Raw genomic sequence first — 23,417 nt, 5'->3', positions numbered from 1 at the left:
TTAAAACTTGTTATACAAGCTTGTGTACATGGTTAGATCATATTCTTCAAGTTGAACATATTGAACATCTTCATAGACTCCACATTTTATTTAATGAAAAATGTCTTTCTAAAATCTTTACTGAGCTCACAGACCAAGAGACCTACACAATCACGTCCCATAGACCTCTATGCAGTATTCATGCAACCCGAGGATGCCCTGCCAGCCATTAGAAATACTGCAGATTTAAATGACGTAGAATTATAGATGTATGAAACCATGTCCATTTTATAACTATTCTCTGAAATAACCATATTTGATCGACGGGCTGGACCGCTCAGTTATCAGCTAAAGCTAGTGAGTTTAGTTAGCAGGCTGCTTTGTACTTTATAGTTAGCACTCAGAAATATACTGAGGTATAAATAAAATGTCTCAAATCAGATCACACAGCAGGCCCGGCCAAGGAGTTCATAACACTATCCTCCCGAGACACCCCCAAAATGTTTTGATATTTAGATTTTTTTAGATAATTTAATTGTTGTATTTCAAAGAAACATTTTTTTGTAATATTCTGTTACTTGAAGTGGACATCAGGTTGTTTGATCACAGAATATGATGCTGAGTGAAGCTGAAAAATATTTTATTCAGAACTGTGGAAGTTGTCAGAGATGCAGGACAGACAGGGCAAACAAAATGATTAAAGGACGTGCCAGCGTTTGAGGAGCCTGAGAACGGGCAAAATGATGACACCCACAGTCTGTTATGGACAAGATGTATTGTATAAGCTCTGAAGTTCTGAGGTTTGGTTTCTCAACTGCCAGACAGGAGATCGCCTGTGAAGGGAACCATCTTTCCTTGGCAGCCTTGTTGAGGACATTTGTCCTCATGTGTTACCTTAATGGACTTGCTAACATTGAAGAATTTATTTCAAAGTGTTGCCTATTTTCTGTTTGATGTAGTCAGAGAATCACGTGTTTGGTGGTTGTGGGCCACGTTGGCTTGTTTGATACTGTTGTGCCTAAAAACCTCAGAGCACAGTTCTTATTTTGGATGGTAGGTGCATCACCTCCTTTTAGCTTTCACCTTCCCTCTCTATCACTTAATCTCTCATGGCCATAAAATATGGAAGCTGATGTGTTCTGTTTGCCCAGCCCACACAAAAGCCAGGATGCCCCCTGACAGTACAGCAGGACTCATATATATGGTGCATGATGTAGTAGTATCAGCCTCGTGTCCCCAAAGGAGGACAGAAATTAATTGCTGGGTCCTAGGAGGATATCACCAACTGACACAGTTATAATGAAGTGGAAGTGATTGGGAATGAAAGAGGTTACCAACAAAGCTCCAAAACTGTGGCCTTAATATTACCTTAAGAACAGAGTGCAGAGAGCTTCATGGATTTCAGTTTCATGCTCCCAGTGATGGGTACGACCCCTCCCTGTTCATGGATCAGACAGTTTGGTGTGGAAGAACTTGAATGAACACCTGACAGACACCTCAGGAATTAATTAGAGCAGAGATTGTGATTCGGGCGGTCTGGTTCAACATCCGTTTCTGACCTCACAAATGGTCAGAATGGTCAAATTTCCCATAAGCACATGCCTGCACCTTGTCAAAAGCAAGGTTCCCAGGTGAGCTGATTAAGAATGGGATCTCACTCAGGTTCATGTGTGGCAATATAGTGTAGCAGAGCTGTCAGTTTAGGGGCTGCATAGGCTTAGAGTTAAGCTTTAGTAGAATCCTGGAAGGTGACTTGTAAAATTATCTTATTATAAATGTTATTTATGTAAACTTCATCCTGGTACAGTATGGCTTCGTTTTTCTGGTTTTCGTCACTGACCTTTGATTGCATTGGTCTGACTCGTCTTCTCGACATCGATTAATCGTCCTGTTGTTTTGTCGCTATTAGTGAAAGGAAGCAGGATGCACACCTCGGTGGGCGCTTTCAGTAAGCTGCTGTTCAGGCGCAGTGAAATGCAGAGGCAGAGTCAGCCAACGCCACGATGGAGTCACAATACAAGTTTTTTATGTATTTTCCTGTCGCCCAAATATCGAGTTTATCAGACGCAGCAAACTACACAACGCTTCCTCAGCGAAAGAACGTCTACCTCGGGGAGACGCTCCAGTTTCTGCTGGTGTTGCGGTCTCGGGGCTTAACGGACAGGGACGATGGTGCTCTGTCTTGGAAGGACCTGGGGGGTTCTTTGTGCGCTCTGGCGAGCGTGTGCGCCGCGGAGAGCTGGCGGCAGACACCGGCTGAGCAGTGTGACCGCATGAGCAGCTGCAGTGAAGACAGCGAGGATGTAGAGTCCGAGGATGTAGAGTGTAGGACCGCAGAACAGAGCGGAAGAAGACTGGGGGACAAGCAGACCTTCACACAGTGTAACCAACTTGTCAGTCATAAATGCTCACCCAGCAGTGCAGCGATGCACAACGAGACAGAACAAGCCAAGGTAAAATCAATAAGCCAGTACTGAAGAAGAGGAAGTCATAGATTTACACATATCTAATGTTTTTGCAGAACTGTCATCACTCATTATCGCATGTTACCTACAACGAGACAGGAACTATATAGTTTTTAAGTAACCTACATATATGTCCTAATTAGACAAAAAACCAGAGGGTGGTTTAGATTGTCTGTACTCGAGTAGAAGTGCAGATACTACTAGTAAAAATACTCCAGTACAAGTTACAGTACTGATTCAACTTATTTACTCGAATAAAAAAAGTAAAGGCTCTAAATGTGCTCAAAGTAAGGAAGTAAAGGAGGACGCTTCTATTTTGTCCAAAGCTGACTGAACCCTGTGCTATATGAACATAATGATAGAATAATATCAGTAGAGGGAACAAACTTTAGTCTATTTTTGCTTCTAATTATACTCAGCTTGAGTCTGAAGGGAAATCAAATCAAATCTACTTGCTGTTGCCTCCGTTGTAGAGGGGACTTTGCCTGTAAACAGGAAGTGTGCACAGTCAGAGGTTAAAGTGGGTTCAGCAGGTGGGGAACCTAAGACTGGTTGTCACGGCTCAGTGTGGGGAACTGAATCAAACTCACAATCATTTCTCCTGAGAGCTCCAGCAGCTGTTCTTAGTGTGCAGGCTGTGATCAGCTGACCTGCTGCTCTCTGTGGATGGACACATCTGGATTCAACCAGATGTGAGCAGATGTTTCATCCTCCACAGTTTATACTGTCTTTATACTAGATGCTATAAAGCTGGTATCAGTGGATCTAAGCTCATCAAATTCATATGACTCTCTGCTACATGTGATGTAAGCTAACTGTGACCATGAACCCACAGCCACTGTGCACCAGACAGTGTTGTGGAGTAACGGAATACATGTACCGCCGTTACGTATTTAAAATACAAAATATGAGTAACTGTATTCCGTTACAGTTACCGTTTAAAAAGGTGGTATTCAGAATACAGTTACTTTGTTGAAATAAATGGATTACACGGCGGTACTTTCCTGTTTCATATTGTCGCGGGTCAGGACTGTTTGGGTTTGTTTGACAGCTACGCTCTGTTGTTCCAGGCGGCAGCGTTACGGTTGCCATGGTGACGCTCTCTCTCTGCCACTGTGTGTTTCCTGGGTGAGAGAGCGCCTTTTTGTTGTTGTTGTGCTAAGCTAATAGGCAGAATGCTACAGACATAGCCCTAAAGAATGTAGCCTCATGGGCAGTGTAGTCCGTGCTGCAGCGAGAATGGACTACCATACACGTTATGTGTCTGTGAGCGAGGGAGGGAGAGAAAGGAAAAGTCCGAGCTGTCATCGAGCAGAAACGGGAGCTGGAAGCATGTAAATATAATAATAACCACTGCAGCCAAGAAGAGTGCCTGACGAGCCCAGCTGTAAGTAAGCTATTAAGACTCGACTGTACACTGTGTTCGTGTTTTCCTCCGAAACAATAAGTTCTGTTGGAGCAGCCTTTCAACGCCTCTCTCTGTCTCTGGCAAGCAAAGTTGACCCAGACAACAAAGTAAAGCTATTTTTCGGCTACCAGCCCGACACGGAACCCGACCTATTAGCCAGAGGTCCCTTTACTACGGTTAGGAGCCGCGGACCTTCAGTAATAGTAATAAATCACACAGCAATAGTACATTCACGTAGTTGTAAAAAGCATGATAATATATTAAGTAATCCAAAGTATTCAGAATACGTTACTCTCATTAAGTAACGTAACGGAATACGTTACAAAATACATTTTGGGGCATGTATTCTGTAATCTGTAGTGGAATACATTTTAAAAGTAACCTTCCCAACACTGGCACCAGACACACACTGTGCTTTACTTTAAATGCTCACAGTGCAGCAAACTAACCTGCAGAGGGTTTTCATGCAGCCTTGTATAACAGTTCGTCTGCCTTAGTTTGATTTGCAGCATGTTTCAAATTTAAAAAACAGTCACATGTACAAACAAAGTATCTCGTTTAAAAAATCCCACTGACCTTTAAATGTAAGCTCTCTTCTTCCTGCCATGTCCGTCTGTCTTATCTGTCTGTCTGAGTGAAGTTAGCTCTTTCTTTTCTCTCCCTGTCAAATAAGCAGCTGGACCTTTAGCCGCAACACACTGTTACACAAACTGCGCACAAACAATTTGTGTGTTTGCAGAAATGCTGCATTTGAAATGAGCTTCAGTAACACATTACTCCCTTTATGTTCGCTCGTCTTCTGTGGGGCTAACTAGATGCTGAAGCCCTGCAGCTCATGAAGCCCAGTTTTAACCCCTGACTTTGACACACTTCAGCTCTTTCATGCATCATCCTCTGGTGACGATTACACAACAGGACTGCCATGCATGTGTTACTGAATGTTACTTGAATCAGTTTGATGTTTGGAGGCTCGCAGTAACAAATAATAACTCCCCACCAACACCCACGCAGCCACAGGAAACAATCACTGGTCATTACATGGCATTTATTTACAAAGTAATGAGGGAAAAACAACAGAACAGGAGTGTCAACACATCAGGGTGAGCCGAGGCCAAAATAGTAAATCAAACAAAGCTGAGGTCTGATAGATGCCAACATACATGAGCTCACAGAGGAAAGGAACCAAAATAAAGACAGAGTCTGACCTCCTGTCCAAAAACAGGAGAAATCGATGTGTTCAAAGTAACGGCAGCTCACCCAGCTGATCAGCTGTTAGGGGAAGCGTGTGAAGCGCTCCAGGCTTTATATATAAGGCAGGTGTTCAGGCTGGAACCAGTCATTCAGGAGCCGTACATCCATGCACCTGTCGCAGCAGCACCTGCACAGTTCAATTACCATAACATGCAGAGTTAAGAGAGTTGCTACAACAAAGTGCGCTGTTCAGGAAAAAACACAAACACATACAACAAAGATCGTAAAACTACTCTTTAAATTTTAATTTATCAGCTGTTGTAAATGTCTATACATAAATATCTGCAAACAGAAAACAAACGCATAAATTATTTTCCACCATAATTAAAGCTAAACTAACATAAAGCGAGCACAGGTTTCATTTTTTATTAACCAAAGTTTTTTTTAAGAGTTTTGTTTTTTCCAGAGTTACCTGTGATGGCAGCTGTTAGACATAGTACTGTTGTGACTGATTGTTTAACTCAGTCCATATTATTTTATTTATTTAAACAAAAACATTGTCTTATGTTGATCTCCTGCAGTCTGCTTGGGTGTTGGAAGACCAGCTTATCTTCTGTCTCACTGTCTCTTTGGACAAGCTGCCAGTCAGTACACGTAAAGCCAAGGTTGGACACACCTGTATGCATGTACACTTAGTGTGTGTGTGTGTGTGTGTGCATAGATGTAGATAGATTGACAGCCTGCAAACCCTCGACCTTCTCTCAGTGAGCTTCATGATGTCGTCACCTGACATGTTTCCCCTCACAGGTGGGCCTGTCAGGGTTCATTTGTGGAATTTCTTGCCTTCTTAATGAGGTTCTCTTGTGCAGCAGTCAGGTTGGTGCACAGCTGACAGCTCTATTTGACAACTGTTAGAATTCATATTATGGAAGAACCAATCAGCTAAGTAAAGAGAAACAACAGTCTATCATTACTGTAAGAACTGAAGGTCAGTCAGGCTGTAAAACTGCAAAAACTTTGAATGTGTCCCCAAGTGCAATCACAAAACCATCAAGCGCTACGATGAAACTGTCTCACATGAGGACGCCCCAGGAAAGGAAGACCAGGAGTCCCCTCTGCTGCTGAGGATACATTCATCCGAGTCACCAGCCTCAGAAATCACAACAGCAGCTCAGATTAGAGCCCAGATAGATGCCACACAGAGCTCCAGTAGCAGACACATCTCTACATGTTCAGAGGAGACTGTGTGAATCAGGCCTTTATGGTCAAACAGCTGCTGAGAAACCACGACTAAGAAAAAGCAACAAGAAGAGATTTGTTTGGTCTGAGAAACACAAGGAGTGGACATTAGACCAGAGGACATCTGTGCTTTGGTCTGATGGGTCCTGGCCTCCACAGTCACCTGACCTAAACCCAGTGCAGATGGTTTGGGATGAGATGGAGCGCAGAGTGAAGGCAAAGGACCAACAGGTGCTCAGCATCTCTGGGAACTCCTTCAAGACTGTTGAAACCATTTCAGGTGACGACCTCATGAAGCTCATGGAGAGAAGGCCAAGAGTGAGCAAAGCAGGAATCAAAGCAAAGGCTGTTTGGAAGAATCTGAAATATCAAACATGTTTTCAGTTATTTCACACTTTTTTGTTATTACAGAATTCCACATGTGTTCATTCATAGTTCTGATGCTTCAGTAAAGAAATGGTATAAAAACACGTAAACATGTATTGTATAGTGTATAGTGTATATATTTGTTAATGTTTGTTTGTACTGTGCTTATTATTCCTAAATGGTACAAAACCGTTCAAAAGTCTTGACCCATCCCTGATTTCTTTATACTCAAACAAATCACAGGAACACTTTTTAATCAAAGTAAAGCATTGAATAAATTCAACCCTTGGTATATTAATCTGGTCAGTTAAGTCGCAGAGGGGATTTTTAATCGGTTTCAGTTGCTTTGGTGTTAATTACATTAACTACAGGCCTACTAGAGGGCCAACAACGAGGCCACTCCATCCATCTATGCTTTCATTTTCTTCCACAAAACTGCGACCGGGTCACGGGGGCAACAGCCTAAGCAGAGAAGCCCAGACCTCCTGCCTCGTAGCCACCTCATCTAGCCTATCCCGTGGAACACTAAAGCGTTCGCAGACCTGTAGAGACATATAATCTCTCCAACATGTCCTGTGTCTGCCCCGAGGCCTCCACCTGGTAGGACATGCCTGCAACACCTCACCAAGGAGGCACCCAACTCCTGAACAACCTCAACTCCTTTCGATATCGAGGAATGATGGCCGAGCACTGTGTCTAGCAGCCCTTCAGATTAAGCTCATTTCCGCTGCTTGTGTCCCAGATCACGTTATTTTGGTCACTACCCACAGCTTGTGATCATAGGTGAGGGTAAGGACGTAGACTGACTGATAAAGCGAGAGCTTTGTTTTTACACTCAGCTTTCTTGCCACCACGAGAGACCGGTACATCGTCTGCATCAGTGCAGCCACAGCACCAAGCAATCTAACGATCTTCTGGTCCCCTCTCCTCTGACTTGTGAACAAGACCCTCAGATACTTAAACTCCACCACTTGGGGAAGGAACTCGTCGCTGACCCGTAGTGGGCTCTCCGCCCTTTGCCAGCTGAGGTACATGGCCTCAGACTTTGAGGTGCTGATAAAAACCAGTTCATTTACCTCTTAACAGGTTCACCCTGAGTGGATACGACAAATGTGAAAGTAATGGAGAAGCCATGGGGAATGTTATGCTGCCTGTAATAATGCTCAGCATGACTGGTTTGTTTGTAGGTTAAGGAATGGGCAACCTCATCCATGGAGGGATGCACATACCTCTACAAGCTGGGCAACAGCAGCTTGATGGCCGTTAGGTGTCAGAGTGAAATCTTTGGAGCCGCTGTCAGATGGTACACTGGTGCAGCAGGTCCTGGGTTTCTTGTGTTGCACCAGAATGGTCACTGGTCTCATGTGACAAGAGTATGATGAAGGAACTGATACTAGTGACCAGCCCCACACATGCCTGACCTAAATTTAGACATTGTTTCGGTCAATCTGAGACTGTGCACCTGAGACGATCCAGCTCAGTGATACCCTGGATCAGTTCTGCCTGATGTTGTCAGGCTTGCACACTACTGAGTAGCAATGTTTCTATAATCAACAGAAACTAAACTAAAAACAAAAACTAGATGAAAACATTTTTAAAACCAAACTAAAGTAAACGGGCAGTAAAAGCATACCTGAAGAGAAAAACACACAATACATCATGGATCGGCCTCCTCGGAGCAGCATCATCTTTACAGAGAACAGCAGCAGCCAACAACCCTAGAAGACCTCTGGAAAGCCCTTCAGGAAGCCCAGAAAAATCTTTTTGAAGACAGAAATGACAAGAAAGCTTATCTTATCTACAAACTCTTGTTTTTGCCTTATTTCCACTGTGGTGGACTGCACTCACACGCAGGAAGTGTGTTGCTGAGTACGATGTTTTCAGTTGTTCAAAAATAACGTTGGAGTGAGAAACGTTGGCATGTGAGAGCTCTCGTCTCGTCTGTGTTTACCTCCACATTGGTGACCCCTGACTCAAACATGTTACGCCCCGAGGATGACGCTCCGCTCTGGACGTATCAGCGGCCGCTGGCCCTCTGCCTCCTGCTGCAGCTGCGTCTGCTGTGGCGCTTAAGCTGACGGATCCCCTGGAGGCTGGAGGTTCAGTTCGCCCTTCGCAGCATCTCAGGGACAAGGCTGGCACTGGTGGTCAGGAAAAGCTTCAACTTGAGTTTCAGTAAAACTTTATGTATTTCCAATTTTCCTAACAATTTGTAAGAAATTAGTGGTGGCTTAAGACTTTTGCATAGTACTCTGTATTATGAACTCTATAGTTGGAACTTGTAGTTGAATGCAGAACAATTCCCTGGTCCTGTTTTCTCTGTGCCTGCCTCTCTGTGATGACAGATTGTAGTCACTGTGTGGAAGCAGATGGAGGAAAATGCAGAATTAAGGGAGCTTGGCTACCTGACTCTGCTGCAGTTTAGGAGTCCAACCTGCACCTTCAGACAAGATCTTAGTTCCTTCAAGACACAAGGTAAACACACCATCTCTCAACATACTGAATGATCTATGTGTGTCACAAGAGTTAAAAAGGATTGTAGTCTAGAACCTACAACTAATGAGGCTATAAGACTAGGAAACCAGTATCTGTCCCATTGGATTACATATAAATTATAATTCCATTGTCCAGTCTGACAGTAAACAAACACCATGGTTTCCTCTTTCCTAGTCAGCACTACTCTGGATGTTCTTCCACCTCCCAGTGTCCAGTGTCGACAGATGACTGTTTCTGGAAAACATCTGACCGTCCTCAAGGGTAGAACAGCAGCTCATGCACACACAGACACACAACTTGGACTTTTATTATTTTTTAATTGTATTTTCCCAAATCTGGACCTCTCGTAAACAACAGCTTCCTGTCTCAGTATTAAGTGAAACAGCAGCCGCTTAAACTAAAGCAGCTACGTGTAATGTTGATCATTAATGATGTCAGACGCCACACAGTTAAGCGCCATGATTCTTCACTGAATAATGTGATACATGGTTTCAAATCCCTTTTGTTGTTATTGTCAATATTATATTGACATTTTTCATTTAACGGTTCTCAAATGAAACTTAATATTTGAGTGTTTCTTAGTTTTAGGCAAGTGTCTCATTTTTTTCCCGCATAGTTAGTCAAGTAAGAAATTTGCTGCCAGGAATATATATGTATATATATATATATGTATGTATATATATATATATATATATATATATATATATATATATATATATATATATATATATATATATATGTGTCCTAACATAAACCCAAACGGGTTTAAATACGGTTTAAATGCCCCAGTAGGGGGCAGCCCACTGGGGTTTAAATAGGGTTTAATTACTTGTGACTATTTGATTTGAGAGCTTAAGTAGCCTCTTGGATGTGAGGTGAAACATCTTCAAGAAACTTAAAGAAGCCGGTTGCTTTCCGAGCTCCTTAGAATTATCCATCACGTAGTCCTGCCTCATTTTTGTGTAATCAAAGTAAACGTCTGTCACGCTACCTTCATCTGATTTTTACTGATCTTAAACTTGTTCAAATTGAACGAAGGAAACAAAATGAATATACACAATATACAATACTATTCTGTTAAACATACCAAAAATGGGGAATTTGAATGGTCCAGAAAACTGCGTCAAGTTAGCAAAACACCAAAATGAGTTGTACCTGGAAGTACAATAAGCTCATAAACAGCTAATGGTTAGTGGGTTACTTTTTCCTCAGTGATGAACTGCAGCTCACAGGACAGAATGTGTGTCAAAGATGTGAAGATTCTTCCAAACTATAACTCGTCTTACCTTCCCATGATGCCTGATGGCTCAGTTCTCGTAGTCGACAACGTCTGGTAAGTACATATGCACTCGGTGTGCAAATGCTTTGTAAGCAGGGAAGTAATTGGCAAGTTGTTTTCTGTGTTCTTTAGCCTCCTAATGAGCACAACGGTTTATACTTTCTATTAAAGCCACCAGTCAGCGGAGATCACCATGGCTTCATTCTGTCGGATAGACAACAAACCATCACATCTACCTTGTATGCTCAGTGCCCTGGAGGAGCAGACCTTCATGTTTCAGCTGCAGCTACAAGAGAAAGAAGAACAGCAATCCAGCAAGGTGAGAAGGCACAATGGAGAGTGTGTCCTTACTTTTTTAAAACCAGTGCGATTTTGTGAAAACAAGTTTAGTGCAAAGTTAAAGCTGCCAAATGATTACAATAAATAGTAAGTAAGTAAAGTTTATTTATATAGCACCTTTCACAGACACGTGTCACAAAGTGCTTTACAAGGTAAAAACACAATACAGTCATAAATACATCATAAAAAGCCCGTTCCAATTAAAAGCTAATAAACATGTCGTTAGCTGCTTTTTGAAGGTCTCCACTGAGTCCAGACACGGTAGAAATAAAGGAAGTGATTGTGCCTAATTTATATATCATTTACAGACGTGGACAAAATTCTTGGTACCCTTCAGTCAATGAACGAAAAACTCACAATGGTCACAGAAATAACTGTAATCTGACAAAAGTATAAGTAAATACAAATTCTATGAATGTTAACCACTGAAAGTCACACATTGCTTTTTAACCATGCTTGAACAGAATTACTTAAAAAAACATAAATGTATGGAACAAGCCTGGACAAAAATGATGGTACCCACAACTTAATATTTTGTTGCACAACCTTTTGAGGCAATCACTGCAATCAAGCGATTCCTGTAACTGTCAATGAGACTTCTGCACCTCTCAGTAGGTATTTTGGTCCACTCCTCCTGATCAAACTGCTCCAGTTGTTTCCAGTTTGAAGGGCGCCTTTTCCAGACGGCATGTTTCATTCAAAGATGCTTAATAGGATTGAGGTCAGGGCTCATAGAAGGCCACTGTAGGAAAGTCCAGTGTTTTCCTCTTAGCCATTCTTGGGTGTTTCTGTGTGTTTTGGGTCATTGTCCTGTTGCAAGACCCATGACCTGCGACTGAGACCAAGCTTTCTGACGCTGGCCAGCACTTTTCTCTCCAGAATCCTTTGACAATCTTGAGATTTCAATGTACCCTGCACAGATTCAAGACACCCTGTGCCACATGCAGCAAAGCAGCCCCAGAACATAACCGAGCCTCCCCCATGTTTCACAGTTGGGACAGTGTTCTTTTCATGATATGCTTCATTTTTCCGTCTGTGAACATAGAGCTGATGTGCAAAAAGTTCAATTTTGGTCTCATCTGTCCACAGGACATTCTCCCAGAAGCTTTGTGGCATGTCAACGTGTAGTTTGGCATATTCCAGTCTGGCTTTTTTATGATTTGTTTTCAATAATGGTGTCCTCCTTGGTCGTCTCCCATGTAGCCCACTTTGGCTCAAACAACGACGGATGGTGCGATCTGACACTGATGTTCCTTGAGCATGAAGTTCACCTTGGATCTCTTTAGAAGTCTTTCTGGGCTCTTTTGTTACCATTTGGATTATCTGTCTCTTTGATCTGTCATCAATCTTCCTCCTACGGCCACATCCAGGGAGGTTGGCTACAGTCCCATGGATCTTAAATTTCTGAATAATATGTGCAGCTGTAGTCACAGGAACATCTAGCTGCTTGGAGATGGTCTTCTAGCCTTTACACTTTAACATGCTTGTCTATGCTTGTCTATGATTTTCTTTCTAATCTCCTGAGACAACTCTTTCCTTTGCTGCCTCTGGTCCATGTTGAGTGTGGTACACACCCTGTCACCAAACATGACATGGGTAGGTGGGATGGCAGAGTCATAATTCTCCCTCACAGACAGAATTGTGACTTTGTTTTCTGCTTGGCCATCACCTAAGGATTTACGTCCCTGATAAACAGGAGTCTCACTATCTGTTTAACGTCTCCCATGAACTAACACTGGCCTCACTGCGTCAAGTGTGTGTGTGTAGAGCATAAGGCCCATTTGTAGTGCACATGCTTACAACTAAGTGACAGGAGTGCTCTTGCTTATTCAAACTCTTGCAGTCTCAGGCGCCTGCTCTGTCTGCCAGTAGCTGGGGATTCTCTCCTCTAGTATTCCTGCTGATTCCTTTCTGTGCGCCGCTCATGTATTGAACCATATGCCTGTTCAGCCTCCGATATGATGCCTGACAGGAGCTTCCATGTGGTACTGAGGCAGGTTATTGGCCTGTAGTTGCATGGGGCCGGTTCTCATGCTTGCTGTATTTCTTTCTACTTCAATACCGATAACTTCCCTCCACGCTACCTTGATCTTGGCCTCTAGTCTCCTTCTCCAGGGTACTGAAGGGTATAGATTAGTCTCTGTGATGGTTACAGTAGGAACTGTCCGTAGTGCTGCATTCACATCATCTAGTAGACCTTCAGAGAGTACTTCACGTAATCTTGGTAACTGAATACGGAGGGTCCAAATTTCAAGCTTCACCATGACCTTTCAGGTCAGTTTCTCTCACACTCAACGCTCCTTCGACCCATCGTACCTGGGCTTGGTACCCAAGCTCGGGTGGAGGTGATGATGATATCTCCCCCCAACTTGTCGTCCTGGCTCCCCCTTGCCGTAGCCTGTGTGTTGTACCTCGTCAGTCTCTAGCTGTGACAGCAGTTCCTTCCTCCAAATGTTGGAACACTGAGTTAGTAGTTGTTTCACTGACAATCTGGATGCTGGAGATATCAGAGGTCCCACATCCTGTTCATGTAACCTCTTCTCCTGGGGTTACTTACATATTAGCACTCCAACAGTGCCCTGTTCTTATCTCTTGCCCACTTGAGCTTTCTTGTTTCAGTACACTTTTCATCAGTATCCTGGCTCCTCAGCACCTGACAGGGACCTTGATAATCCGGGCCCATCGCCCGGATTATCAAGGTCCCTGTCAGGTGCTAAGGTTTCACTTTTCAGTCTCTCGCCCATATCCGAGGTAGGCTTGGTTAGCATGGGGCATCTAGCCTAGGGACCTTATCCCACCTGTAAAAAGTGAAAATGTAATGAGGATGCATGGAAATCACATGGAAAGACCATACCTCATAATGCCTCTCATCACCTTGTCACTTCTCTGCCCTCTATGGGGCTCTCAGTCTGAAGCCTCCTGGAGAGTCCAATGTGAGAGGTAGAGGGGTCGAAGAGGAGGTTTTAATTATTAAATAATGTTGTTGTCTTTTCATAGGGTTTGGAAGTCCCATTGTTGGCTGTCCTACAGTGGCACAGTCCAGTACATCCTGCCATGAGGTAACCATTTGTCTTCTTGTTGAGGTATTTCTGTGGCAGTAGCAGTACATAACAATCCTGGAGCAGTACTGTCTGCATGTACTGTCTATATGAAACGACTGCCGTGTATTTTAAAGTAATTACAGCCGCTGCTTGCATCCAGTAAAGGATGGCAAACAGACTTAAATAAAAACTCAAAGGGAACTTTATCTTTTTGCTTAGTGTGGTTTACAAATAAGGATCATACGATTTTATTTAACATAAATAACATTAATTTCCCAGTTGATCACTATTTCACATGAGTCACTAGAGGGCACCAAAGGATCAAATGCTGCAGGCTTCTAAACACAAATAACCTTTAACATATATATAGATATATAATCCTCTATTTTTGGATCTACAGCACTCTATAATGTTATTTGACTGAACACAAACATATAACAGGATTTAGAGAAAATTAGTATAAAAATAAATTGATTAATTTCACCAACTGTGGCAAAATAAAAACAAATTTTTAAACAATTTAAGAGATGATATTTATGTGACTTACAGAATTTGTAGTTTAACATCTATTTTAAATAACAACTGAGCGCATGTTTGCACCCTTAGCGCAGACTGCAGCAACTATGGATCATCTATGCGGCTGCACTACATTAGACCTTTGACCTCTATGCATTGCTGTAGAAGGACAGCAATTGCTCAACAAACGCTAGCAGGAGTAACACTGCGATTAGCTCTGCAAGAGGATCCTGAGTTCAGTTCCAGCACCTGGGGCCTTTCTGTGTGGAGTTTGCGTGGGTTCTCTTCCTCCCACAGTCCAACGACCAAAGTTTAGTGGGATTAAGTTAACTCATAATTCTAAATTGCCCATAAGTACGACTGTGAGTGGGAATGGTTGTCTGTCTCTATGTGTTAGCCTTGCAACAGACTGGTCGACCTGTCCGGGGTGTACCCTGTCTCTCGCCCTGTGGTAGCCCAGCTAGGCTCCTGCCCCCCGTGACCCTGACAGGGATAAGCACATTGTATCATTTTGTATGCCTTTATGTGTGAAATACAACATGTATTAATGAAGAAACCAAAACAATCTCCATATAAGAACATTAAATGACTTTTTTCTGTTTATAATTGTATAGAATTGAAATTGTAGTCTTGTTGTGCTATTTGTTTTTTCTTATAAGTAGAATTCCTGCTTTATGTTCTAATAATAGAAATATAATACTTATCATGCTCTCTCCAGATGCATCTCTACTTGTTACTCGATACCCAGTGTTCACTTAAATCGTCCAGAGTTGGTGATGATGGCGTCCTGCCCAAGGACCGTCAGGCCTCAACAACACTTCAGGGTGAAATATACACTGCTCAACAATTTGCAAGATTTCCTCGCTGTTCGTCTGATCTGGAATTCAGAGGGTGAGTATCAAATCATACAGACAGTTCCTAGTGTGTGGGAAATAATTATTTGCTCCCTCTCCTGAATCTGGAAGTTTGCTCACTTACAAAGAATCGAGTCTTTCATTTTAATGGAGACAGAATATCAACAAAAATCCAGAAATAAAAACACACTACATGAAAGAAAATGGAGATGTAAATTGATTTACACCAAGCAAATACTTGGTCACTGTGAGCGCGGTGGTAAGACTTTTCTTATCACCAGGTTTCCACAGTCTCAGCAGGGATTTTGGCTTTTTGTCTCCTGGCTGCTGCTTTGCATTTCAAAGTTTCAGCTCCTTCGTCAGCCAATCCAACCCCCATTTTCCAAATGGGAGCAAAACTGTAAATGTGTAATGTTGCCACTGCTGTGTATTTGTGTCTGGCTAAATAAGCCATATGCAGAACACGGGCTAGGTTCTGTCTATGAATGTGCTGCAGTGGTGGTTTTAAGGGCAACCCCCCGAGCATTGTGCTCTATTCCTAGTGAAGCATAAAGGCTGCACCTTGCTAAGAACCAAAGCAAATCCTGTTTTTTCTTGCTTTTCCAAGTTACTGGAATGCGCACAGCTCACGGGACATCACACATTCCAGTTCCAACATCCAACTTTTGAGACAAATTAAACACATCGCCTCAGTACTGCAGGCACCCAGCTCTTATTGTAAGAGCTGGGTGATCAATCCAGACTAGTTGTACAAAGGGACTGCAGGAACACGAGGATTTGAAATACCAATATTTCTATGGCATGGTTCCTGTTTTTAATGGTCAGAATCACTGAGCTGCTGCTCTTCTATTCAAATGCTTCATACATAGGCTACATGTGACCCATATCCCATCATGCTATGACAGTGTGAACGGCACAAATCCGATATTTTCAAATCCAACCTCGGTCACTTTCGTATGTGGTCCTGAATCCGATACATATCTGATGTTTTAGAAAGTGACTGCTGTTTGATGGTCATGTCGCATTAAATCCGTCTTTTACGTCCCTGACATGAGACAGACGCCAATTATCAGCGCCGGAGAAGACAAACGAGAAAGCATGGCGGCGGAAACTGGAGACGGAGTCAATGGACAGAAACTGAGGTTTTGGACTTGATTAGCATATGGAGAGAAATTGATAGACTGCTGCAACAACACCTACTAGCTCCGTAGCCGCCATTTTTACTTCCGTAAACAGAGTGCGTTGTGTGACGTCTTCTTTTGTGCATGCGGACCGCATTGGGGGTTCACACTAGAGCGCGTTTGCTGTCACATTTTATTTGTAGTGTGAACAAGCAGACAAAAAAATCAGATTTGAGCATTAAGACCTGCAGTGTGAACGTAGCCTTAGATTCTTGAATTGGATAAATATTCTCTGCTCCAATCCTATATCGGATTCCTAATCCAGTCTAAATTCTCATTCTTCCCCCTGCTTATGTTTGTTACCTGCTCCTCACTGTCCGTGCATCCATCTAGGAGGAAGTCAGCAGGATCCCAGTGTGGGAGCGGTTGTGTGCCAGTCTCCACTCAACAACCTGGGCCAGTGTGAGAAAGGCTCCATACTGTCCTTCACTGTGGCCTTCCAGATTCTCAAAACTGGGATTTTTGAGGTACCAAAGGAAATAAGTTGTTAAATGTATTGACATTGTCGTAATATTAACAGTACACAAACCCAGCCCAGTAAATCCTGTTTATGCTCAGTTTAATGTTTGATCCTTGAAGAACTTTAAACCAGGAAGTACTACACCGCTCATACTGCTGTATTGTTTTTATTTGGCACAGTTTTGATTGACAAAAAATGTAATTAATGGCTTTCCATCTTCCACATGTCTATAACGCGGCAGCTGAGCCAGCATATGACGTTTACAGCTTCTGTGCCCGCACCGCCCACGGAGCCTCAGTCACCTTTGAAAAACACCTTGGGAGGACACCTGAGCCGATTAAAGAGCTTCCCCCACCACCAGCCATTTTGGTCAGTAAATCTCAGGTATGGAGGGTCATTGTACAAGACTGCTTCTCAAACTGTGGGGCATCGAGACACTTCCACTGGGGTGTGGGTGACTGGGAAAAAAGTTTTTATTAAATGAGTAAAGTTAAGTTGAATTAATTGAATGAAAACTGTAAAGGGAAGAAATGACCTTTTATCAACTTGGGTGGGCGAGGGGAACCTGTAGCAGCCATTCAGTCATGTCCCTCGGAGTGTCCTGTGTTGGGGGGTGTGGGTTGTCTGGCACGTAGAAACAGGCCATCCAGTCCTTGTACAACCGTTTCAAGAGTTTGGTCTGCAGCGATTGAACTTCATCAGGCTCATTTCTGGGGGCGTTGGACTGGAAGGCTTCCAGTTTGGTGGCCTCAAAATTTCTGATTTTGGAAGATGATGGTGTTCTGTTGGCTTGTGGTCATGAGCTTTGGTTTGTGACCAAGATCACAGATACAAGCAACAGAAATGAGCTTTCTCCAAAGGGTGGCTGCCCTTTCCCTTAGAGATGGTGAGAAGTTCAGTCATTCAAGAGGTGCTCAGAGTCGAGCTGTTGCTTCTCCAAATAGAAATGAGCCAGGTCATCGTTTCGGGCATCTATAGGTTGCCTCTTTGGCTCCTCAGGTCAGGTGTTCCAAGGTGTCCCACCTGGAGGAAGCCCTGGGCTGACCCAAGACAAACTGGTAAGACTATATCTCTCCGCTGCCATGGAAACGACTTGGCGTTCCCCTGAATAAGCTGTGGGAGGAGACTTCTCTGCTTAGGTTGTTTCCAGATAAGAAGAAGATGGATGGATGGAAATTCTTTTGAGTTATGTCAGATTTAAGCCAAATATATTTGTACAAAATATTCACATAATAGATGATACACGTTTTAGAGACGTTGTTGTAGTTGTGCAAGACTGGAGACGCATTTGAGACAATCTTTCATATTGCAGTCCACAGTGATGTCTGTGATATCTTTGTTCTGGGTCCAGGTCAGGCGCTGTGGCGGAGCTCCAGACAACAACCTCTCCTGCAGGAACTGTTAATCGAGCCCCTCACCTGTCCCCCGATCCCAGCTTTGTTTCACTGGTAAAAATAGCCAAGAGAGAGTGTAAGGTGCTAGTGCTGGAATGAATCAAAGATGTACACAAAAGGTAGGAAACTCTGGTGCATGTACTGTTTAACATTACCTGTTTATTTAGATGAGACATTAACCCCCTTCTGTAGTTTAAATACTGCGTTGCACAATCAGAACGGACTGGCTCTTAATCAAATGTTGTAAAAATAAGACAAAACTTATTAGACAAAACATTCACCTTCTGGCTGTAAAAAACAATTCAACAAGCTATCACGGGACTAAAGCAACACGACAGCCCAAAGAAGTGTTAGTAACCTTTGTCCAAGCTGACTGGAAGGAGCGGTTTGTTGAGAAGTAACTTTACACCCCCGTTCTCTGCGGCCTGCTGGAGCAGGGGGGCTAGGAGGAGGAGTTGGCCGTCCGACTGGGGTCTGGTGTATGGGGCCTCCCTGCTGCTGCGGAGTCGGGGCGGTCTGCTTCTCCCCACCGCAGGGAAAAGGGTTACACCACCTGAGTCTGGGTGCAGTTTCCCCCTCCAGGGGCAAGGGTACCTAGACTCGGGGCTTAGAGTACGCTTGGGGAGTGTGATTGTGTGTACAGCGTCTCTCTATGTCTGTCTCCACGTTGGGTGAGTGTTGAGCAATTGTATATGAGAGCATGAGGGTGGGAATGGATGTTTGTATCTGTGTGTGCCTGTTTGTCTGTGTCTATATGTCAGGTTGGGTATCAGACGCCACCTCTCTGAGGACATCTCAGGCCCTCCAAGGTTTGGAGGCCCATCTCCCCCCACCACTTCCCCTGCCGGTGGCGGACGCCCTCAGACATCGGTGCGTTGGTGGTTCTCTGTCTCCGGGGGTGGGCGCCCAGGTACCCACCGGCTCACTCCTTGGCGGCTGCTTATTGGGGCCTGGAGCCTGGGGCTCGCTCGGGCCACCTTGGGGATGGGGTGCCCTCGGCCTCACGGCCCGGGGCTCGGCCACTCAGGCACAGCTGGCTGCCGGCGGAGCTCACGGGCACGTCACTGCAACCCCCCCTGGCTTCTGCTCCGCGGCTGCTGAGTGACCCCTCATCTGGGACTCTCCTCAGCTCTTTCTGGGATAGTGGTGCGGCTGCCCCTCTGTTGGTCTTCCTTGGTCTCTTGTGTTCTGGGGGCCTCTGGATGTCTGGAGTCTTGATCTCCTCCATACCTGCTTCATGCCCTGGAGGTCGGGGCAGTGGCCCCCCACACCCTCTAGCAGATCATTACATGAAGGAACCTTTTAAAAACAAGCGCGTTCATGCTCACAGGTGTACACACGGGTGATCACACACACAAACTACACCCTTTTTGGCTCCTACCTCAAAGCACACTGTGCGCTGTCGATCTCACGTGCTGCACAATAATGTTTAATATTTAGTATTTACTGTCATATTCTCATATATCATTGTGATCTTGTTTATTACTCTCGTTTTCTTCTGCTTGCTTTCTTTTTTCTTTCTCAACAGGTGATCCAGGTGATCGATATATGTATTTTTTGTCTGCTTATTCTGTTGGTTTTTGTTTTTTGCCCTTTTTCCCCGTCCCTCTTCTCAGGTTTTTTTCTTTCCCTCTTTCTTTCTCCACATTCTCTCCTCCAGTCAAGTCTGTCCCGTATTCAGCAAGTGAAAATAAAATAAACAATAAAAAGTTGAATCAAATGGACCATTACGGCAAGGCTGGGATGGTCCATTTGGTAAAGTAAATCCGTTGGGCATCTTTCTTCGCCTTTAGACAATAATTCTGATGGCAAAAGAACCAAACGGGACAGGTTAAAAAAAAAAAAAAAAAAAAAAAAAAAAAAAAAAAGAGAAGTAACTTTAGACCCCCTAAAATTAATTGGAATGAAATTTGTATTTTGATTATTTGCCATCAAATGGAGAGTGGTGAAAAATGTCCATCTATCAAAATGTACACAAATGTAAATCTACTGCAAACTGGTCTAATGTTGGTACATTTCCTAGAAGCATTTTAAACTTCTTCTGTTTGTCTGTTCAGGTGATCTGGACTGTGGGAGCTTATGACAAAAGCATCACTGTCCTGTGGCTGTGCTTCAACACAGAGCAGCCGTCAGATCTTTGTCTTCATCCCAAGAAGAAGCAACAATCATACTATAATAAATGCTAAAGATGGAGTCAGTGAATGAGGAATGAAACATGAATCAGAGGACTGGTGCTGATGAGATTCTGATGTGAGCTCAGGTTAGTGGAGGGATACTTCTGTTTGTTACGCTTCTATCTGATGACAAATTCCCTCCATCACATCAACATTTTATTTACTTTAAAGATTTTCTTCACACCTTTTAAAAATGTTTGTTTTTGCTAAAACTGTTTAACTGTGTATCACTGTTATTCAAACACGTCTCTGTTTATGCTTGAATCTGTTGGTTTCACTCGAGTTTCCTTTTAGGATCATCGAGTCAGGCTCAACAGCGTAAAGTAAGCTCCAGTATGTTTCATGTCTCACAATGTGGACGTGATAACAGAACTTTACGTTTTTGTAAAGAAATGTTTTTTGTTTTTGTTTTGTTTTGCATACTGTGCTGTCAACAAACCATAATGTCATCACATTTCAATTAATTTAAGTTAAACTTATTACAGTATCCATGTGGCCTTTATATGTAACAATAAAAATGTAATTACTCATTCAATTTAACATGTCAAAGGTTTACAGCTGGATCTTGGCTTCTTGCCTCAAACTTAAAGGATTTATGTCTTAAACTATTCTTATGTCAGCCTCTATGGTTTGCACTGACACTGAGGGGCTAAAAGTTTAGTTTTATAATAGGATCCAGTCAGAGTGTGTCGAGCCCTTGCAGTAGTTACTTACTTACAGTTTATATTATCTTTTGATTTAACTTCTAGCAGCACTGTCTAATATTTCAGACCTTCCTGCTGTGATATTTGCCCCCTCCTTCATTTCCTTTGTGTTTTTCATTTATTAGACTTGCATGTTCCAGATCATAAAAAAGACAATAACCAGAGTAAATATCCCAGCAGCTGAGCTGGTGGGCAGCGCAGACGCTCAACTTTGTGAACGTGGACCAAAAATGGGCCCAATGTGGCTTAGAAACAGCTGCTTGATTTTTTATTTTTTTTACATAAAAAAATTTAACAATTATAAAATTTGCACTTTACTTGTGAATACAACTTTTGCTAACTCTGATTTCATTGCATTATCATAAAACTGCTTTTTCTGTGCAGTAGAAACGAGCGATACTGTAGGAGGCTGACAGTTTAAAGAGGACGTACAGTGGGATGCAAACGTTTGTGCAACCTTGTGAATAGTCATTATTTTCCTGTATAAATCGTTGGTTGTTACAATAATTATTGCACACTTCCTGTAAATCCAATAAACTTCATTTCACTTCTCAAATATCATTGTGTGTGTCTCCTATATGATATATTTAACTGACATTTTTTATTGTAACAACCAACGATTTATACAGGAAAACAATGACTATTAACAAGGTTGCACAAACTTTTGCATCCCACTGTAACTCATTTTTATTGAGACTGAAGATGATTGCATGTGCGAGTGCATGTTTGGAGTCATTGCACTGATGGTACCAATGTCTTCGCTCATGGCATTGTTATGGATTAGAATCTGAGCGTCTGCAGTGCCTAAACATTGTGCACAGTTTAGTAGAGATAAATGCAATCGTAGGCTTACAATTAAAAAACTGACATCAATCAATCAATCAATCAATCAATCTTTATTTATAAAGCACTTTTCATACAAAAAATGTAGCACAAAGTGCTTTACATGGTTAAAAGCAGCCCACCCCACCCTCTCACTCACTCCCCGCACTCTCATTAACAGTTACAGGTATGGTGCAGTGACTGTCAGGGTCAGATGATGTAATACTTTGTGAATGTATCATTAGGGTATCATGGACCATCAAAAGTTCTCATCCTCATAAGAACAGTTGTGTTCAGGACAGTGTGCATAGGAAACAACATTCTGAATATGTGGCAGTGCAGCTGAGACTGTAATCTTAATGAGTCTGTGCACAGCTGCTGGTTTTTTGTTGTTTTTGTTAAAAGTATTGAGCGACCTTTCTAACAACGTAACCCAGTTTGGAAAGATACGTTTCTGGTTCTCTAGTGCAGCAAGTGGCACCAACCACACTGTGAGTGCTACAAAGTATTTCCTGATTATTTAGTATTTTGTACCATGTGAGAAACTATGAAGTCTGCTCTGTGCGTTTGTGTGTGCGTGCATAGATCGAGCTAGATTCTTCTTTTTTATGACTGACTGTAAGTTTGAGTTCACTTTCTTAATAAATTTGGGATGAATTTCATAGTGTCATCAATTATTCTACACTGTATAAAGCTGTGAATAAAAATATGTATAAAACCTCTGCAAAATATGCTCTATTCATACTTTCAGACATGTATTTTTAGTAGAGTTGACCAGCTGGTCATTAGTTAGATGTTCTCCCACGTTTTAGAGGCTAAACTTGTAAATATAGGAGTTTGTTTTTTAAATATATGAATAAAATCCTTTGCGGTCAGTGACGCTAATATCTAGAACTCATTTACATCATCAGATGCCCGTGACATGCTCTGGCAGGCTTTTATTGCGCTGCCTTCAGTTCCTGGGGTTTTCTGCATTGCTCTTTGATAACTCTGTTGAATAGAGGACAGTTGACTGGCTGGGCTCGTGAACAATTTCCTGTGTTTCGCCTTTAAAAACATGTAGCTTGCATTTACAGTACACATTTTTTCCCCATTTGCGGTGTGTTATAGCACTTTGCCGACCCTCCACAGTGATTATAGCCCTGCACACCTCACATTTCATCCTGTTACGTAGTGACCCCGTGCGACTGGCAGCCGTGCATGCCCGTGCCATTGCCTCCACGGTGTTTCACAGATGATGATGCTTTGGATCACGAGGTTTTCCTTCCTTCTCTATATTTTTATCTTCCCATCATTCGGATACAAGTTAAACTTGACTGTATCTGTCCAAAGACTTTTTCCAGAAATGTGCCAACCCTCTTACAAATGCTCTGAAAATGTTTGGACTCCATGTAAAAAGTAAATAAAAACAGAGCGGGCCAGTTTTATAAACACATGTATTGTTCACAACAGAACTTCCAGTATTTAAAATGTTTTTTTAAAAGTACAGTTTTTGGAAAAAAATGTTTT

At 42.7% G+C, this 23,417-nt stretch overlaps 1 protein-coding gene across 3 annotated transcripts; it reads left to right on the top strand.

The window, feature by feature from the left end:
• The first annotated feature begins 1,911 nt into the window (after positions 1-1,911).
• On the top strand, positions 1,912-22,336 carry LOC134625059 (trafficking protein particle complex subunit 14-like). 3 transcript variants are annotated; one of them, XM_063470403.1, is made up of 12 exons: positions 1,912-2,432; positions 5,625-5,708; positions 8,994-9,123; positions 9,319-9,405; positions 10,357-10,477; positions 10,595-10,742; positions 13,760-13,821; positions 15,038-15,210; positions 16,688-16,821; positions 17,056-17,198; positions 18,166-18,327; positions 20,266-22,336. In XM_063470403.1, the coding sequence occupies exons 1-11, from the start codon at positions 1,983-1,985 to the stop codon at positions 18,305-18,307; spliced, it is 1,674 nt and encodes a 557-aa protein (XP_063326473.1). In that variant the 5' UTR covers positions 1,912-1,982; the 3' UTR covers positions 18,308-18,327; positions 20,266-22,336. The 3 variants fall into 3 exon arrangements, with proteins under 3 accessions (XP_063326473.1, XP_063326474.1, XP_063326475.1); XM_063470404.1 differs by lacking the exon at positions 20,266-22,336 and having other exon boundaries at positions 17,056-17,183; positions 18,166-18,714; XM_063470405.1 differs by lacking the exons at positions 9,319-9,405; positions 20,266-22,336 and having other exon boundaries at positions 18,166-18,714.
• The last annotated feature ends 1,081 nt before the right edge of the window (positions 22,337-23,417 follow it).

Source organism: Pelmatolapia mariae, linkage group LG3_W, assembly GCF_036321145.2.
Source record: "Pelmatolapia mariae isolate MD_Pm_ZW linkage group LG3_W, Pm_UMD_F_2, whole genome shotgun sequence".
NCBI classification, from domain to species: domain Eukaryota; kingdom Metazoa; phylum Chordata; class Actinopteri; order Cichliformes; family Cichlidae; genus Pelmatolapia; species Pelmatolapia mariae.
Note: the sequence above shows the minus strand (reverse complement) of the source record. Positions and strands in the feature narration are given on the sequence as shown.